General features: G+C 44.3%; 1 protein-coding gene across 1 annotated transcript in view; it reads left to right on the forward strand.

Annotated features, from left to right (window-relative positions):
• Nucleotides 1-18,856, forward strand: part of HOMER2 (homer scaffold protein 2) — an 85,564-nt gene that overhangs the window by 58,327 nt on the left and 8,381 nt on the right. The window contains 2 exon segments of the mRNA XM_032624761.1: nt 12,677-12,769; nt 17,630-17,736. Of these exon segments, the coding sequence (XP_032480652.1) occupies nt 12,677-12,769; nt 17,630-17,736 (200 nt within the window).

An 18,856-nucleotide genomic window follows, 5' to 3' on the forward strand; every position in this document is an offset into this window, starting at 1 on the left:
GGGGGTTTAAGATGAATCAGGCAGCCACCCTGGCAGGAACTTGCTAAGTGCACCTTTCATTTGTCCAGTGTGTGTGCATGTGTGTTTGTACACCACATACACACACATGCACATTTCTAAGGAGGCCTCCAGCCCACAGACCCAGCCACAAACAAGCCCCCTAAGGAAGGGTACCCCACAGTCTGTTGTGGGGTATGCTGTTCCCTAGAAGCCCAAGAAACCCAAAATGGCCTGGTGGCACGCCGCACATTCTCTTACGCCACCCACTCCTAGAAGCATCCTTTCCTGGGTACTAAAATCTCCAGATCGCCAGGGCTCAGCGACATGGGGCAGGAAGCAGAAATCTTAAGGGTAGCTCACGGAGTATAGACATGGGAGATGTCATCTCCATCCCTGATCCCTCAGTCCCTGGACTGCGGCTCTGAGGAGAAGCATCACGCCCCACAACTCTGCAAGATGTGGTGTTCTAGCGGGCAGCACAGCGGAGTTCTGGAAGGCCTGCTGCTTCTGCTGATAAGGTTTGTGGGAGGATCCAGAATCCTGTGGCAAGTAGACCTTGCTTCATTTCATTTGCAGAGAAGTTGGTTGGTTGGTTGGTGTAAGGTCGGATCTTAACAAACGGCACCACAAAACAGAGGAAAGCTTCAAGTGAGCTTTATGAGGGAGCGCTCCCGGGCGAGGTTCACTGGTCCGAGAGAAAGGGGCCAGAGAAGTCGTACCCGGGCGAGGGTTGGGCAAGACTTTATAGGGGAAGAAGGGAAAGGGGTGTGGTGAATCTGGGAGGGCGCAGGGTATTCCTTATTTGGTGGTCTTTTCGGGTATCCTGGGGGACCGTTAGTCCCGCCCCTCAAAAGGCGGGAAGGCTGGGCTGGGTTCAAAGTCCCCAGGTCAGTTCCTGGAACTGGGTGGTGGTCCGCAATGTCTCCAGGGCAGTTTCTGGAACTGGGTGGTCCGGGGAATTTCGGTCTGATGCAACCTGTGAATCTGATTGTGTTCCCCTGCCTCGGGCCAGTTGGCCTTACAGTTGGAGGTGGTGCTGTGTGGTACAGAAGGCATTAAGTAAGTTTGTGGGTTGGGGGGTCGGGAGGCATGACAGTTCGTAGTATACGTCTGTCCTGGTGAGGGTAAATTACTGTGTGCTCTGGAGGAAGGGCCCTGCGTAATCAGCTTTCCACCAGGGAGCTGGCTGGTCACTTAGAAGTGTGATGCAGAATCAGGGCCTCAGGGTGGGTCACTGCTGTTGGCAGTTGATACTCAACGGGGCCAGAGGTCAGGGTGGCCATGACAGGAGTAGGTATTGTCAAGGCCACGCCACAGTCTCTCCCCGGCACCAAGGCCAGTGTGTCCGTAAGCCTTTTGAGCAAGGGCCAGGCTGCCTGGGGAAGAGAATGACTGGGTACCCATAGAGCAGCCTTCCTGCCCCTAGTTCTAAGGATTCTTTTTGCTGGAGGGTGGAGGCTTCCGAAGAGCATTGTCTTGGTCTGTTCAGGCTATTATAACAAAATACCATAGACTGGGTATTTAAACAACAGCCTCTCACAGTTCTTTTTTTTTTTATAATTAATTTTTATTGGAGTATAGTTGCCTTACAATGTTGTGTTAGTTTCTACTGTACAGCAAAGTGAATCAGCTATACATATACATATATCCCCTCTTTTTTGGATTTCCTTCCCATTTAGGTCACCACAGAGCATTGAGTAGAGTTCCCTGTGCTATACAGTAGGTCCTCATTAGTTATCTATTTTATACATAGTATCAATAGTGTATATATGTCAATCCCAATCTCTCAGTTCCTCCCACCCCCCCCCTTTCCGCCTTGGTATCCATACATTTGTTCTCTACGTCTGTGCCTCGGTTTCTGCTTTGCATAAAAATGGTATAAGATCATCTATGCCATTTTTCCAGATTCCACATATATGCGTTAATATATGATATTCGTCTTTCTCTTTCTTACTTCACTCTGTATGACAGTCTCTAGGTCCATCCACATCTCAACAAATGACCCAGTTTCATTCCTTTTCATGGCTGAGTAATGTTGCATTGTATATATGTACCACATCTTCTTTATCCATTCCTCTGTTGATGGGCATTTAGGTTGCTTCCATGTCCTGGCTATTGTAAATAGTGCTGCAGTGAACATTAGGGTGCATGTGTCTTTTTGAATTATGGTTTTCTCAGGGTATATGCCCAGTAGTGGATTGCTGGGTCATATGGTAATTCTATTTTTAGTTTTTTTTTTTTTTGTTTTTTTTTTTTTTGCGGTACGCAGGCCTCTCACTGTTGTGGCCTCTCCCGTTGCGGAACACAGGCTCCGGACGCGCAGGCTCAGCGGCCATGGCTCATGGGCCCAGCCGCTCCGCGGCACGTGGGATCTTCCCGGACCGGGGCATGAACCCATGTCCCCTGCATCGGCAGGTGGACTCTCAACCACTGCGCCACTAGGGAAGCCCTGCGGTCTCTTTTATAAGGGCATTATTCCCAGCCATGAGGGCTCCATCCTTATGACCCAGTCACCTCCCAAAGGCTCCACCTCCTAGTCCATCCCACTGAGGGTTAGGATTGCCACATATGAATTTGAGGGAGACACAGACTTTCAGTCCATTGCAAGCATTCATGGGGAACGTGAATATCTCCAGGCTCTGGTTCGATTTGGGCCCATTGTTGTAGCCATTTCCCAGATCTCTTTGTCACTACCCCTCCAGCTTGATTTCTTCCCAATCCCTCCCATGCAGCTAGGCCCTTAACCATTTCCCCAGGGTTCAGTGTAGACTCCAACTCCAGGTCACCTCTCCTGTGCACACCGGACAATGAGATGTTCCACGTCGTGCCACAGGGAGGATTTCCCTTTTCCATCATCCTCCAGACAACGGGAGGAGTACAGGCAAAATCCTGACACTGTGTGAGGGAAACTGCAAACGGTTCACTGTTAACAGGGTTGCCCAGGTGTTGGGGTGGGGAAGGCTGATAGAGGCCAGCTGTTGGAAGGCCTTCTGTGTCATGCCAGAGTTTCTGGACTTTATCCTATGGCCTGTGAAAGATTTTAAGCCAAGAAAAAAAATGATCAGATTTTCATTTTAGGTGGATTATTTTCTGGCATCAAGACAGATTCGCTTGTGTTAGTCCAGATCAGAGATGATGAGGGCTTGTGTAAGAGTTGGAGAGATTTAAGAAATACTGAGGAGCTAAACTGGTGGCACTCGGTGAGTTGATGTGGGAGGCAAAGACTGGGGTGGGGATGGATGGATGATGTGATGCCATTGTCTGAAATGAGGAAGAGGAATAGGTGCTGTGAGGATCAGAGTGAATTTCTATAAAGTGGAAGCAAGTATGATGGTGATTTGTTGCAAGAATAATTAACCAGAACCTCTGTCTGAAGTGGTTCTTGGGGATTGCATGCCTTTTCCCTCTGAAGAAGTGCCTGGTGGGGAGAAGAGGGGTGGTGGGAGCAATGCCTCCCCTGCCAAGTGTCTCCTATCCAGACTGATATGCCTGGAAGCCTCAGACTGCTGGGCAGGGTCAGATGGGGGGCTTCTGTCAGCGAAGGTGTCCTGGCTAGGCCCACCTTGGCTCCACGGCCCCTGATCCCACCCAGGGCTGGAGTTCTTCACGGAAGCCTAGGATGGTTTGAGGGTTACTCTCAGTTGCCTGGAACAATTTCTTCAATCTTTGGAGGACTCAGAGTAGCTAGGAAGGATAAGGGGTAGCGTATCAATGAAAAGAGTTGAAAGGAGGGAGAACTCAGAACAAAAATGAGAACAAGTTGTTAAAGTCCCATTCTTTGTGCCCCTGAGAACTGAAGAGACCTTGGGCTGCGCCTGCTTCCAGGTGTGGCCACTTCTAATTTTTCCCAGACAGAAGAAGGTGTCCTATCATTAAAGGGGAGTGCCCTGTCTTCCCGAGTTACCCGGTCTCCTCCAGCGGCATTGGAGTCCCGCTTTGTGACTGTGACCTGCCATTGTCACAAAGCCGTACCAAAGAAGCCCTCAGATGTCTCCTTTGTTCAGAATGTTTCAAATCAACTTGTCCCCTTCCCTTTGAAGGGAACTATTAACCACACACTGATAAATTACCATGATGTGAGGCTGGCACTCTTCGACAAGTGGCAATTAGCACAGAGGAACTTGGGCCTCACGGGTTCCCGAGGTGTGTTGCTGAGAGGACAGCTGTGGCTGAATATTCTCGACTTCACAGAGCAGCCACCCACAGACCTGAAAGGGGAGTTGGTAATCAAACACTATAACTAGGCTAGAAAAAGGGACACCAGTGTGGATGTTTTCATTTAAGAACACTTTATACACACTTCTCTTTTTACCCCCCAGGAGGAAAATAGATACCTTTGTCTTTACTGCTCCCTTTATAAGGACCACTTCACACCAAAATCCAGAAAGTATTACAGGGACACTTTCTGCTCTTTATATAGGCTTTCCAAAATGACAGGAGCTACATTTTCCCGGAGGTAAGCTGGGAGTCTGTCCACCCGCTGAAGAGGGCATAACGCCTCAGCCTACTGAAGAATGTTGAAAAGGGACTTACGTGTTCTGACAAAAGGAAGGGCTTCTGAAGAGATCAAAGGAAGGAGAACCAAGTGTAAGAATGATCCAGTTGTTAAAGTTTAGATGGTTTCTGGCATATGACCTTGAGATGTTTGTGTCCATCTCACTCATTGCAGGCAGAAGGAAACACATTCTGCCGCGAAGCGGAGTGATCCAGGGTGGACTTGCTAGTGCTCTGTGATTGGTCCGTCTAAACCCTGGCCCATATGTGGCGTTTGCTTTTGACCCTTTTCAGTTATGTCATTTCAAATTCAAATTTGTGTCCTTACGCTCACTTCATTAACTCAGTGTAGTTGTGAGAGCATTGCTCTATCTCCTACCTTTGTGATTTAAAAGGCTAATTTTTCTTTCAGTGGGGGATATTGAACATTCTTTTGATATGTTCTAGTTAGAACGTTTTTGGCTGCAAGTAACAAAGAGGGCTTATGCTTTTCATACAAAAGACAAGTCTTAAGGCAGGCAGTTGCCAGCATTAGTACAGTGGCTCCGTGATATCGGGTGTAGGGCTCTGTGTGTTTTGTTTCTTTGACTATCCTTTTCCTCATGATGATAAAATGGCTTCTTAAGCTCTATCCATCACGTCTGCATTCATGGCAGGAGGGTGGTACCACAACCCTCCCTGTAAACTCCCTTGGCAGATTTCTTTTGGGGATACTGTTATCAGTCTTGGGTCCCTAGGCCACCCTCCCACACCCATCTTTAGGGAAAAAAAAATAGAGGCAGACAAATGTCTTACCATGGTCAGCTTAGATCAGTTCTCATTCTCTACCACCTGGGAAATGTCCTGCTCTAGACAAATTGAGATTCTGTTAAGCTAAGGGAAAAGAAGAAATGGATTTTGAATAAGCAAATAGGTAGCGTCTGCCCTAGGGTCTTCAAAGACCCAGGCCAAAAAAGCCACAAATGACATAAAACAATAGTCTTTCATTTTCTATCATAATATATGATGATGATGATTTTGATTACAAAATTATTACCACACATTTAAAAACTATAGAAAATGATCCTAATAAGAAAAGACATGAGAATTTGGCCTATATTAAGAAACATTTGTGGTTTGAATGTCCTTTGATCCATGAGTTTTATTTACAGGAATCTGTTCTAAGGAAGTAATTGTAACTGCGTCCAGAGAATTAGCTACAAGAATTTTCCTTGCAGCATCACTTATAATAGCAAAAACAGAAAGACAAAAACACCAGCCTAAGTGTCCAGCCGTAGGAAATTAATTAAATAAACTCCAGTATATCCTTCAGGGTGATATGTGCAGCAATTCAGGTAATGTAATAGGCGATCATATAAATGCATGGAAGTATTGTCATATCGTTAATATCAAAAGTAGCTTGAAAAGCAGATGTACAGTATTCTATTTTTTAACGAATATGTGTAGTGGATGCATGTCTACAGATAGGAAAAAAATCAAAAATTTATATGGTTAATGCCTATCTCTGGGTGATGGGACTCTAGGTTTTAAAAAGATATTTTTTCCTAAATTATACTTACTAAATGTACAAGCATGTGTGCTTTTTTTATAATAAGGGGGGAAATATGAGAAAGCTTAAGACTTGGAGAGAGGGGCTTTTTCACCAAAGGGCGGTCATCTTGGCACCTCGCTCAGTGAAGACTGCTTTCATTCCAACAGTTGGAGGCTGTGAGTGGAAACCTCCCATCCTTCTCCCAGGGCGCCCTGGATTGCTTCCAGTTTTTCATGATTATAGTTAATGCTAAGGTTAACATCTTTATATTTAAGGCCTTTTTTTTTTTTCATAGTCCCAATTATTTTGAAGAATAGTTTCCCAAAAGTGATCTCACTAGGTCAGTGGGTAGGAACATTTTTTTCTCACTTACGATACATATTTCCAAATTGCTTCTCGGTGGGGCTGTACCAGTCACAATGCTGCCAGGAATACCTTTGCCAGCACAGGATATTATAATTGTTTTTAGCGTTTGCTAATTCAGCAGGCAAAGAATGGTGCCTCAGTATTTTGCTTTGCATTTCCAGCAAGGCTGAACGATCTTCTCTATAAACTGTTTACTTGTTGTATTTTTTTTTTTTTTTTTTTGCGGTACGCGGGCCTCTCACTGTTGTGGCCTCTCCCATTGTGGAGCACAGGCTACAGACGCACAGGCTCAGCGGCCATGGCTCACGGGCCCAGCCGCTCCGCGGCATGTGGGATCTTCCCGGACTGGGGCACGAACCCGTGTCCCCTGCATCGGCAGGCGGACTCCCAACCACTGCGCCACCAGAGAAGCCCTACTTGTTGTATTTTTTATTCCTGAATTTTGCCATTTATCTCTCGGGGTTTTCATATTTTCCTTTTCAATTTGTACAAACTCTTTCTATACTAAAGATAATGGCCCTTTTTCTGTTGTACTGGCCTAGCTATAGATATTTCCCCCACGCTGTTGTTTCCCTTCTGATTTAGTTTTTTTTTTTTTTTTCTTTTTATATGCGAAAGCTTTGAATTGTTAGGCAGTCAAGTCTGTCACTTTTGTGATTTTCTTTTGTTTCTTACAAGTTTAGAAAATTACCCTCTCACCCCTCAAGCAGAAGTCTGATGAATGTTCAACTCTGCTTGCATCCAGATTTAAAAAAAAAAACTTACCCCTTTAACCCATCGTTGATTTGTCACGCTACTGGTTCACCTAAGGATTTAAATTCATTTCCCCTCAGTTTACCAAAATTATCTCAGTCATATTTTTGCTTTTTTTTTTTTTTTTTGGCGGTACGCGGGCCTCTCAATGTTGTGGCCTCTCCCGTTGCGGAGCACAGGCTCCGGACGCGCAGGCTCAGCGGCCATGGCTCACGGGCCCAGCCGCTCCGCGGCACGTGGGATCTTCCCGGACCGGGGCACGAACCCCCACGTCCCCTGCATCGGCAGGCAGACTCTCAACCACTGCGCCGCCAGGGAAGGCCTTCAGTCATATTTTTGAATAATTTTCTCCATTAATTTATGATTCCTCCTTTGTCATAGCTATTTTTTATATAAATGGTAGGGCCTATTCCCATAATGCCACCTCTTTTTAAATGATTATTTATTTACGTAAAATGTATCTGGTAGAGCTTATCCTACTTCATTACATTTTAAGCTTATTTTCTGATAAAAATTCTTTTGATTCTCACCCATTTGAATATAAAACGAAATCCCCTACAGACTCAGAATTCCTTTGAGGACAGGAACCAAGTCTTTCTTGGGTATTTCAGTGTACCCAGCACAGTCCCTAGCACACAGAGATAACTAGTTAATACTTTTGACTGAATGAATTCACCCTTTTGTGGCATTCTTTTACTAAAGTTCGTGGTATTAAGTCCAATCAAGGCCAGAGAAGCTGTGCTTCTCTCTCTGTTGAACCCCTATCATACACCCAGCAAAGCCCCCATCTCTCATCCTCCAGTGATCCGTGTATTAGTACCCACATTTCATGTATAAAGAAACCAAGGTACAGAGCAGTTCATTTGCCCGCATTTGAAAGGCATGTGTCAGAGTTGGGCATCTTAGCTAAGGTAGCAGTTAAGCAGATAAATCATAGGGCCCTGGAGTGTCCAGCACTGGCTTCAGATGGCCTGTGTTCAGTCCCAGTGTGAACTTGGCCAGTTTCGAAACCCATCTGTGCCCCATTTGTATACTGACAGTAGTAAGAGGACCTCAGGGTAGCTGTGAGTACACAGTAAGACTGTACATTCTAACCGAGTGTCTTATCTCATCCCTAGGAGTCGAGAATACATGTCCTTTTCTCCCCTTTTTTGAGATGTTCTAGGCTGTTACTGTTCACAGGCGTGCCTTGGAGATATTGTGAATTTGGTTCCAGACCACCGCAATAAAGCAAATCCTGCAATAAAGCAAGTCACACAAATTTTTTGGCTTCGCAGTGCATGTAAAAGTTATGTTTACACTATACTGTAGTCCGTTAAGTGTGCGCTAGCATTATGTCTAAAATAACAATGTATATACCTACATTTAAAAAATACGTTGTGGCTAATAATTGCTAACCATTATCTGAGGCGTCACTGAATTTTAGTAACAGCAAAGATCACTGATGGCAGGTCACCATGAAAGTTTGAAACATTGTGAGAATTAGTGACACAGAGACATGAAGTGAGCAAATACTGTTGGAAAAATGGTACCGATAGACTTGCTTGATGCAGGGTTGCCACCAGCCTTCAATTTGTAAAAAACACGGTATCTGTGAAATGTGATAAAGTGAGGTCTGCCTGTGTAGTAGCACTGTCACCTTGAGGTCCTATCAGGATGTGTGTTTTGATGTATGTGTGACAGTTGTTCCTTGCCCCTCTTCTGTAACTGAGAAAAAGAACAGCTAAATAGTGAAGCTGAGGAGAGCTGTAAAATCAGAACTTGTCACCTGGGCCCCTCATTCTGTATCTGCTATTCTAATCCTCAGGCCTTGTCTTTGCCTTAAAGGTTCCCATGGCGTTAAAGCTTTTAGAATTTTCTTTTAAAGAGGAAGTGAGTACAATTCTATTTTAAGGTAAGGGCATCTCTTTGCAAATGGAAAATCCAATCAATAAGTGTTTAGCAACGGCTGTGGACAAGACTCTTGGCATTCTTATAAACACACGAAAGTAACTGGATGTGTGGATGATTGTGTGGAAATCAGATCTGGGCTCAAGTTCAGGTTTATTATTTACTAGCCATGTGACCATGGGCAAATTTTAACCTCTCTAAGACTCCATTTTCTTTTCAGGAAACTATACATAAGAATTCCCATCCTAGGGACTTCCCTGGTGGCACAGTGGTTAAGACTCCGCACATCCCAATGCAGTGTCGATCCCTGGTCAGGGAACTAGATCCCACATGCATGCCACAACTAAGAGTGAGCATGCCACAACTAAGGAGCCCGCCTGCCACAACTAAGGACCCGGCACAACCAAATAAATAAAATATTAAGAAAAAAAAGAAATTCCTGTCCTACAGAGGATGGAGAGGAGCAAACAAGAGAATGTCTGTTAAGAAGCCATTAAACTCCTTACCTTGTAAATGTGCCTATGCTGAGGGTCTAGGGGAAGAGGGTACTAAGTAGCCCACCCCAAGACAAAACTGTGGGACACCTGGAGGGGCCACCATGATGGGTGCCAGGTGACAAAGAGAGAAGGGCCCATTGGAACTGAAGGTTTGTGCTCTGGGCTGAGTCTCCAAGAGTTGCGCCGAGGGTCATCCCAGATGTTCAGGGTCAGGTAGGAGGAGACAGACAGAATGGAGGCCCCCAAGCTCCATCCAGAGGCAACTTGTTCTATCAAAGCCCGGCAGGGCTTTATTTGCTGACTTCTTTGCCACTATCTCTGCTACCCAAGTCTCGCCCTCTATCTGATACATACACAGTGTTCACACCGCAGCACCTAACCTAGGGCATGGCCCAGCTCATGGTGAAAATTTTTGTTTGCTGAAGGTGTGAATGGTGCTCAGACCATGTTTGTTGACTGAATAAGCATGACCCTGGCTGATGACATGTCCAATCTAGTTTACAAGCAACTTCGAATAAGACCCTGAGAGAAAGAGACCCTGACAGGCACAAGGACAGGCTGTAAAGAACAATGACTTTTGGTTTGGGAGCCTGGTGAATTGAGAGGCTTGTGGGAGACAGCCAGCCTCACCTTCCTAAGCACAGCATGGGGGGACTCCATTAGCAGGTGTGTCTACTGAGAACCACATGCATTACCGTTTTCTTCAAATCACGTTTGACTTTTAGTTGATAGTGGGGCACAAAAACATTTAAGATCATACCTTTTAATAGTTGCATCTTTTAATGTCTTAATAAGATTGAAAGGCCTTTATAGTGCCTGCACAAAATCTCTTCCGGGATAATGTTCATATTCCAAGTGATGCTCTATCTAGTTCCTAGGTTGATCCAATCAGTTAAGCTTAGGAAGCAGAAAGATGGGGCAGAATACTCCCAAGACACTTACCACAGTACCTTCTTAGGTCCTTAGGTTTGGCCTGTACTTTGACATGATTTTTTTTCAAGTGGGCGTAGGTGTGCAAATCTGGAACCCAGAGCTCATTCATTCACTGAACAAACTTATTTGTGCCTGCTCTCTGCCAGGTGTCAGGGGAGGGTGCAAAGAGGAAAAGCGTGGACCCTGCCGTCAAGGAGTTCATGACATGATGTTTTTACTTACGGGGCCCCTAAAAGGAAGGCGGGTGCTTTGTCCATCCTTGCTAGACCTCACGTCTTTTAAGCAACAGGTAATGTGATTTTTCTCTGACAGCTCTAGGTTGGTTAAATGAAGCCCTGTAGCTATGGCTTTATTTACAGGCCTGTGGGGGCAACACAGGCCAGTGTTGCCACACTGACCTTCTCTGCCTCTACTGGGTGCTTGGTTGACCAACGGCTATCACCCGGCAAGGTTTCCCAAAGCAGACCATTGTTGTTGGCTTTGTGAAGCACTCAGAGGGCGGCCTGTGCTCAGAAATAGAGTTCTCAGCAAAAGCCACAGAATTGTTGGTGGGCTTGCCACTTGGCCAGCTGTTTTTCGTTTCTCAGCAACATTTGGCTCTCTCTTGCTGTGTGATGTCAGCATTAGCTATCATAGAATGTTCTCTGTTCAAACAACGTATTGGCTGATTAAAATCAGTTGCCTTGTCAGTGACTATAAAGCAGTGATTGATATGATTGCCCTGGGATTTTAAGAATTTTTTTCTTTTAAGAAAATATTAAAACATTTTTGAAAGCAGAGAGCATAGTGTAGTGGGCACCCATATGCGCATCACGTAGATTTAACAGTGAACACTGTGCCACATTGCTTCATCTGTTTTTATTGCTGCTGAAGTACTTTAAAGTAAATTACAGACATCGAGACATTTCACACCTAAATACTTCAGTGTTGATCTCTAAAGAATCACATTCCCCAACAACCAAAACATCATCAGCACTTTTAACAAAATTAATAATAACTCCTGGACTTCCCTGGTGGCGCAGTGGTTAAGAATCCACCTGCCAATGTGGGGGACACGGGTTGGAGTCCTGGTCCGGGAAGCTCCCACATGCCACGGAGCAATGAAGCCCGTGCGCCACAGCCACTGAGCTCTAGAGCCCGCGAGCCACAACTACCGAGCCTGCGCGCTGTAACTACTGAAGCCTGCGTACTCTAGGGCCCGCAAGCCACAACTACTGAGCCTATGCGCCACAACTACTGAAGCCCATGCGCCTAGAGCCCGTGCTCCACAGCAAGAGAAGCCATTGCAATGAGAAGCCGGTGCACTGCAACGAAGAGTAGCCCCTGCTCGCCTCAGCTAGAGAAAGCCCGTGCGCAGCAACGAAAACCCAAAGCAGCCATAAATAAATAAATAAATAGATAGATAAATAGATAAATAAATAAAGTAACTCCTTGGTGTCATCTTATCCAGTCCATGCTCACATTTCCCTCCTTTTTGCCCAGAAGTCTTCTACTTGGTCTGTTCAAAAGAGGACTCAGTCCTAGGCTACACGTTGCATTTTGCCGTTTTATATCTTAGGCCTTTAAAATCTAGGACTGGGCTTCCCTGGTGGTGCAGTGGTTGAGAGTCCACCTGCCGATGCAGGGGACACGGGTTTGTGCCCTGGTCTGGGAGGATCCCACGTGCCGCGGAGTGGCTGGGCCCATGAGCCATGGCCGCTGAGCCTGCGCGTCCGGAGCCTGTGCTCCGCAACGGGAGAGGCCACAACAGTGAGAGGCCCGCGTACCGCAAAAAAAAAAAAAAAATCTAGGACTGTTCCTTCTCAACTTTTTGGGTGTTTTTGTTTTTCATGACATTGACTTGTAAGAGTTCTTGGATTTTTCAATAGGGATTATGAAGTTTTTCGTGGATTCCTTTTGCACTATAGCTAAATTTCTTTTGTTGCATTTGTATTAGGTGCTGTTAGCCAGAGGTATGTGTTTTTAATATTTCGCCATCAAATCTAGCTTCAGTATCTTAGAAATTCGTTCAGATCTGACCTTGGCCAATAGTGGTTTTTTTTGGAAAAAGCATTCATTATATTCATTTCTTTTAAATCTCAAATAAAATCCTTCTTCTGGATTTATACAGGATTTATTGGCTTAAAAGGAATGCAAAATAATAAAGGTAGGTTCTGAATATCAGCCATGTGTAAGGTTAAGGAAATCCCTAGTAATTCTTCTTCATGTTCAGTTTGCAGAGAAGTTCCAGGAGGTGAAAGAAGCTGCCAGACTAGCCAGAGACAAATCTCAGGAGAAAATCGAGACCTCGAGCAATCATTCCCAAGTAAGTAATTTGTCCGTAAAATGAATGACTATAATCAGCGATTGAGACTCTGTTCCTTGTCACTTTTGACAAGAAATAGGAAATTTTCGCAGTAGGGCATTTTGAAAACTTTTTCAACTATTAGCCTGCTCACAGTGAGATGAATGTGACATGTAAGAGACTCTTGAATTTTTCAGGATGTGGTGATATATTTTGGATGGAAAACGTTTGATGAGATTAGAGTTAATGCATGTCCCTGGTCTGGGATGTCCTCTGGTCACGGTTTAAAAACCAATGCCAATGGGCTTCCCTGGTAGCGCAGTGGTTGAGAGTCCGCCTGCCAATGCGGGAGATGCGGGTTCATGTCCCGGTCCGGGAAGATCCCACATGCCGCGGAGCGGCTAGGCCCGTGAGCCATGGCCTCTGAGCCTGCGCGTCCGGAGCCTGTGCTCTGCAACGGGAGAGGCCACAACAGTGAGAGGCCCGTGTACCACAAAAAAAAAAAAAAAAAAAAGCCAAGGTGAAGTGTTTTCTTTCTGTGTTGGGAGGTGAGGTCTGCATGAAGGATGCTCATGGACAAATGCAGGTACCTGTGCCCATGACAGAGAAACTTGATCGATGCCAGAGAGTCCTCGTCTGTCCTCCCTATTATAACAAAGTCAGGTGGGAGGTGTATTCCAACAGCTCTGGTTTAGCCAACGTAAATGTGGCTTTGCCAGGAACTGAGTTATCTGTCTACTTAAAAGTGTGATAATTGACTAAAAGGGACCTATTTTAACCTGAAATAAAAATACCTGCCTTCCTGACGTCTAGATTGGGGTATGTAGTGGTAGGTGGAAACCTTGACCTAGTGACATGGTTATGTGTAGAGAGACAGGGAAAGGGAGACCTGACGAGACGTAGGAGCTGGGGTCTGGGATTAGGGGTAAGCATGATGTAAATGCAAGGCAGCCAGGGGTCTCCCTGCCTAGGGGTGAGGTGCACCGTGGGAGGAACAGAGATGCGCTTGGAGGTACTGTGGAGGACCTGAAATTCTTCATGGGTGGATCATTCTTACTTAATTATTTATTGTTGGATAATGGGAAGACATTGGAGATGTTTATGGCTACTGATCAGGAATTGCATGAAGGTTGCATGCGGGTGGTGAGGAAGTCAGGGAGGAGCTGAGGGCAGGAAGATCGGAGAGGAGGCTGTGGGGTGGAGAATGGCCAGGGCCAGACCAGCTATGGATGGATGTCGGGACAGCTTGTGGAAAGAGAAACAGGAGGCGTGGGCATTCCTGAGCAGTCAAGATCAACACCCTAGACTTGGCCGTCAGCACTAGCTGAAGCTGAATCCTATAAAAGATGCCCCTAGGGATTTATGGAAATGAATGTGTATTAGACTTCAAGTGGGCAGGAACTTTCCCGAATCTTTGTAAATCATCTTTAATGACATCTAAATGATACTGTTAATTTAGTATACTAATTATTGTACTGAGTAATCGCTGAGGATCTGTAAAATTGGGCACTTGAAATGGTCCATAGTCTAAGGACTTTCTCTGTGTTTTTTTTTTTTGGAATGCTAAGATTATTATACAATAAGAGTTACCAAAGATATTTTGTTAATGTTTTTGTGTGTTTTTTCCTAATATAGCTTTCCAGTATATTTTTGTGTTATTTTGTGTTTTGTCTTTTTGATCTTTTTTTAAAAAACTTATTTGTTATGATCCTTTCCTTGTGTTTTCAAATATCCCTTTTCAAAACTATTTTAATGGCTAGATAGTATTCCAGTGTTTGTATCACAACTTATTCCATTAACCTCCTATAATTTGGGACATCGGTGTTGTTTCTAATTTTTCATTAATATAAATAACACCATGCTAAGCATTCTTGCACACCTTTTGTGCATTTGATGGTTTCTGCAGCATAAATTCTTGAAGTGGAAGTATTAGGTTAAGGGTAGGACTTTTTTTTTTTCTGGTCAACAATTTTTTTTTTTTTGGATTTTATTTTATTTATTTTTTATACAGCAGGTTCTTATTAGTTATCCATTCTATACATATTAGTGTATACATGTCAATCCCAATCTCCCAATTCATCCCACCACCACCACCCCCGCCACTTTCCCCCATTGGTGTCCATACGTTTGTTCTCCACATCTGTGTGTCTATTTCTGCCCTGAAAACTGTTCATCTGTACCGTTGTTCTAGGTTCCATATATATGTGTTAATATACAGTATTTGTTTTTCTCTTTCTGACTTACTTCACTATGTATGACAGTCTCTAGATCCATCCACGTCTCTACAAATGACCCAATTTCGTTCCTTTTTATGGCTGAGTAATATTCCATTGTATACATGTACCCCATCTTCTTTATCCATTCATCTGCTGATGGGCATTTAGGTTGCTTCCATGACCTGGCTACTGTAAATAGTGCTGCAGTAAACACTGGGTTGCATGTGTCTTTTTGAATTATGGTTTTCTCCAGGTATATGCCCAGTAGTGGGATTGCTGGGTCATATGGTAGTTCTATTTTTAGTTTTTTAGGGAACCTCCATACTGTTCTCCCTAGTGGCTGTATCAATTTACATTCCCACCAACAGTGCAGAGAGGGTTCCTTTTCTCCACACCCTCTCCAAACATTTGTTGTTTGTAGATTTTCTGATGATGCCCATTCTAACTGGTGTGAGGTGATACCTCATTGTAGTTTTGATTTGCATTTTTCTAATAATTAGTGATGTTGAGCAGCTTTTCATGTGCTTCTTGGCCATCTGTATGTCTTCTTTGGAGAAATGTCTATTTAGGTCTTCTGCCCATTTTTTGATTGGGTTGTTTGTTTTTTTAATATTGAGCTGCCTGAGCTGTTATATATTTTGGAGATTAATCCTTTGTCCATTGATTCGTTTTCAAATATCTTCTCCCATTCTGAGGGTTGTCTTTTTGTCTTGTTTTGTAGTTTCCTTTGCTTTGCAAAGCTTTTAAGTTTCATTAGGTCCCATTTGTTTATTTTTGTTTTATTTCCATTACTGTAGGAGGTGGATCAAAAAAGATCTTGCTGTGATTTATGTCACAGAGTGTTCTTCCTATGTTTTCCTCTAAGAGTATTATAGTGTCTGGTCTTACAGTTAGGTCTTTAATCCATTTGGAGTTTATTTTTGTGTATGGTGTTAGGGAGTGTTCTAATTTCATTCTTTTACATGTGGCTGTCCAGTTTTCCCAGCAAGGGGTAGGACGTTGTTTTTTTTTTTTTTTTGCGGTACACGGGCCTCTCACTGTTGTGGCCTCTCCCGTTGCGGAGCACAGGCTCCAGACGCACAAGATCAGTGGCCATGGCTCACGGGCCTAGCCACTCCACGGCATGTGGGATCTTCCCGGACCGGGGCACGAACCCGTGTCCCCTGCTTCGGCAGGCGGACTGTCAACCACTGCGCCACCAGGGAAGCCCGGTAGGACGTTTTGAGAGCTTTTGACACACACTGCAAACATCCCTACAGAAATGTACAATTGTGACTCCCACCAGCAGTGAATGAGAGCATTTTCCCCTCCCGTTCCCTCCCCAACAAAGCTTTGTTGATTTGACAGAAGAAAAATGTACTTTATTGGCTTTTTAAATTTTGTATTTCTTTACTAGTGAGATTAAATTTTTTTGTTTATTAATTCTATGTATTTCTTCTTCTGTAAATGTCAATTGCATATCCTTTCCATTTTTTTGTGTTCATTTCCAAGAACTTTATTTTTTAACATGGTTAGTTTTGAATATATACAAAACTAGGCAGAACTGGGTAAATGAACCCCCATGGACCCATAGGTCAGCTTTAACAATTAGGACTTTATGACCAATGGTTTCATCTACACCCCCCCTCTCCCTCCGTCTTTGTTTTAAAGCCAGTGCCAGACATCATTTCATCCATAAATATTTCAGCGCGTCACTCTAAAAGTTGAGGACTCTAGGGGTTTTTTAGTATAGGAATAGTATTAGCATTTTTGTTTTTAGTATGCATTGAAAATATTTCCCCCACATTGTTGCTTACATTCTGATATCGTTTATGGCACTTTTTTGCGATGTAGAAATTTAGTCATACGTCATTCCCTTCTTGTCTTTCCTTTGCCCTTATTCTTCTTGGACGAAATAAAATCTTTCTAAGATCTTATCCAAGACCAGATGAGGTTTCACCTCCATGTAGTATGGTTTATTACAGCAAACATTTCAGAATATTCATCACATTGCTAAATAGTCGCAGACACCCATATCTGGTTCCTGTTTGTTTGTTTTTTTTTTTCAAATGAGTGTGTTCATCTCTCTGTAGCCCCGGGATTTTTAAGTCATCTCAGCTTCTTATACTTTTTCTCTTAACTCATTCACTGTTTCTTATTATAAAACCCTCCTCCCCCCTTTCTTTTTCTTTTTTTTTCTTTTGGCCATGCCCTGCAGCATGTGGGGTCTTTGTTCCCCAACAAGGGATTGAACCTGCTCCCCCTGCATTGGAAGCACGGCGTCTTAACCACTGGACCGCCAGGGAAGTCCCTAAAACTCTCCCCCTCTTTCCATCTGTGGCTTCTGTCCTGTGTTATTTAAGGAGATCAGGTATCCGGGCTTGTTAGGTTTACCTGTAAAGTTTGAGTGAAAAGGTTCTGCATAACGGCCCGGTATGCTGTCTTGTGGGTAAAATGCACAGACTGTCTGGACTCCAAGTGGAGTCTCCACGGATAGTCTTGTTATTAGTCTGTGGACTTGTTAGTCTTTGCTGCATTCTGGTTGGATGCGTTGGTTCTCCCACACTCATAACCACACAGTTCCTCATCATGCCTGATTTGCTTCCGCTGTGAGGACAAGCGATAAGGTGTGCAAGTGATTCAGTCTGGCCAGGAATCTGGGTGTGAAACCCCATCTTCCACTCAGGCATCCAGCATCAACGGAACGGACGATGAAAAGGCATCTTCTGCGGGTCCTGCCAACACACACCTCAAGTCTGAGAACAACAAGCTGAAGATCGCTCTGACACAGAGGTGAGCATGTTCAAATCCAGGTGCTGTTGTCTCCCAGGTCAGCACTTCCCTGCAGCCTTTCCCACTGGGCAGGGTTTCAGGAAGTTGGGAAAGGAGACTGGGTCCTGCTCAGAGCATCCGGTCTTGACTCCTGGCCAAAGGAAGACCAGCTGCCTTCATGGTTGTTCTCTGTGCACATCAGCATCTATGTGTGTGTGTGAGAAAGAGAGAGGTGTCCCTGTGCTTTTTTTTTTTTTTTGCCATGCCACAAGACTTGTGAGATCTTAATTCCCCAGCCAAGGATGGAACCCAGGTCCCCTGCAATGGAAGCATGGAGTCCTAACCACTGGACCACCAGGGAAGTCCCTGTCCCAGTGCTTACGTTTCATTTTTTTTGAGGGGGTGGCCTGTGCCATGCGGCATGAGGGAATCTTAGTTCCCCAACCAGGGGTCAAACCCATGCCCCCTACATTGGGAGTATGGAGTCTTAACCACTGGACAACCAGGGAAGTCCCTGTTTTGGTTTTTGAGTAGCCAAATTTATCATTTATTCATATATGATAACACTGAAAAACATATTAAAACCTAAGAAACTATCTTGAAAATAAAATAAAATCTCACAAAAATTAGTAGCTTTTCTATATACAAACAAACATCACGTAGACTATATATTTGAAGAAGAGATTTCCTTTACAATATGAACTAGAACCATAAAATACATGGGAATAAACTTAAGAAATGTACAGGATCTTTGTGAAGAAAACTCAAATGATTTTGAGGGCCATACGTGAATAATTCAACAAATAGAAAAAGTCTATTGGGAAGTGGTAGGAAGCCTCAATATTTTAAAAAGTATCAATTTCCCTTAAATTGATCTACAACTTTAACACAACCTCCATGACGATATCAACAAGATTTTAACTTTTAATGACAATACTAGCTGTGCTTGTGTTTTCCTTGTTTTTTGTTTGTTTTTTGCGGTACGCGGGCCTCTCACTGTTGTGGCCTCTCCCGTTGCGGAGTACAGGCTCCGGACGTGCAGGCTCAGTGGCCATGGCTCACGGGCCCAGCCGCTCCGCTGCATGTGGGATCTTCCTGGACCGGGGCACGAACCCGTGTCCCCTGCAGCTGCAGGCAGACT

This window comes from Phocoena sinus, chromosome 2 (genome assembly GCF_008692025.1).
Source record: "Phocoena sinus isolate mPhoSin1 chromosome 2, mPhoSin1.pri, whole genome shotgun sequence".
Taxonomy (NCBI): Eukaryota; Metazoa; Chordata; class Mammalia; order Artiodactyla; family Phocoenidae; genus Phocoena; species Phocoena sinus.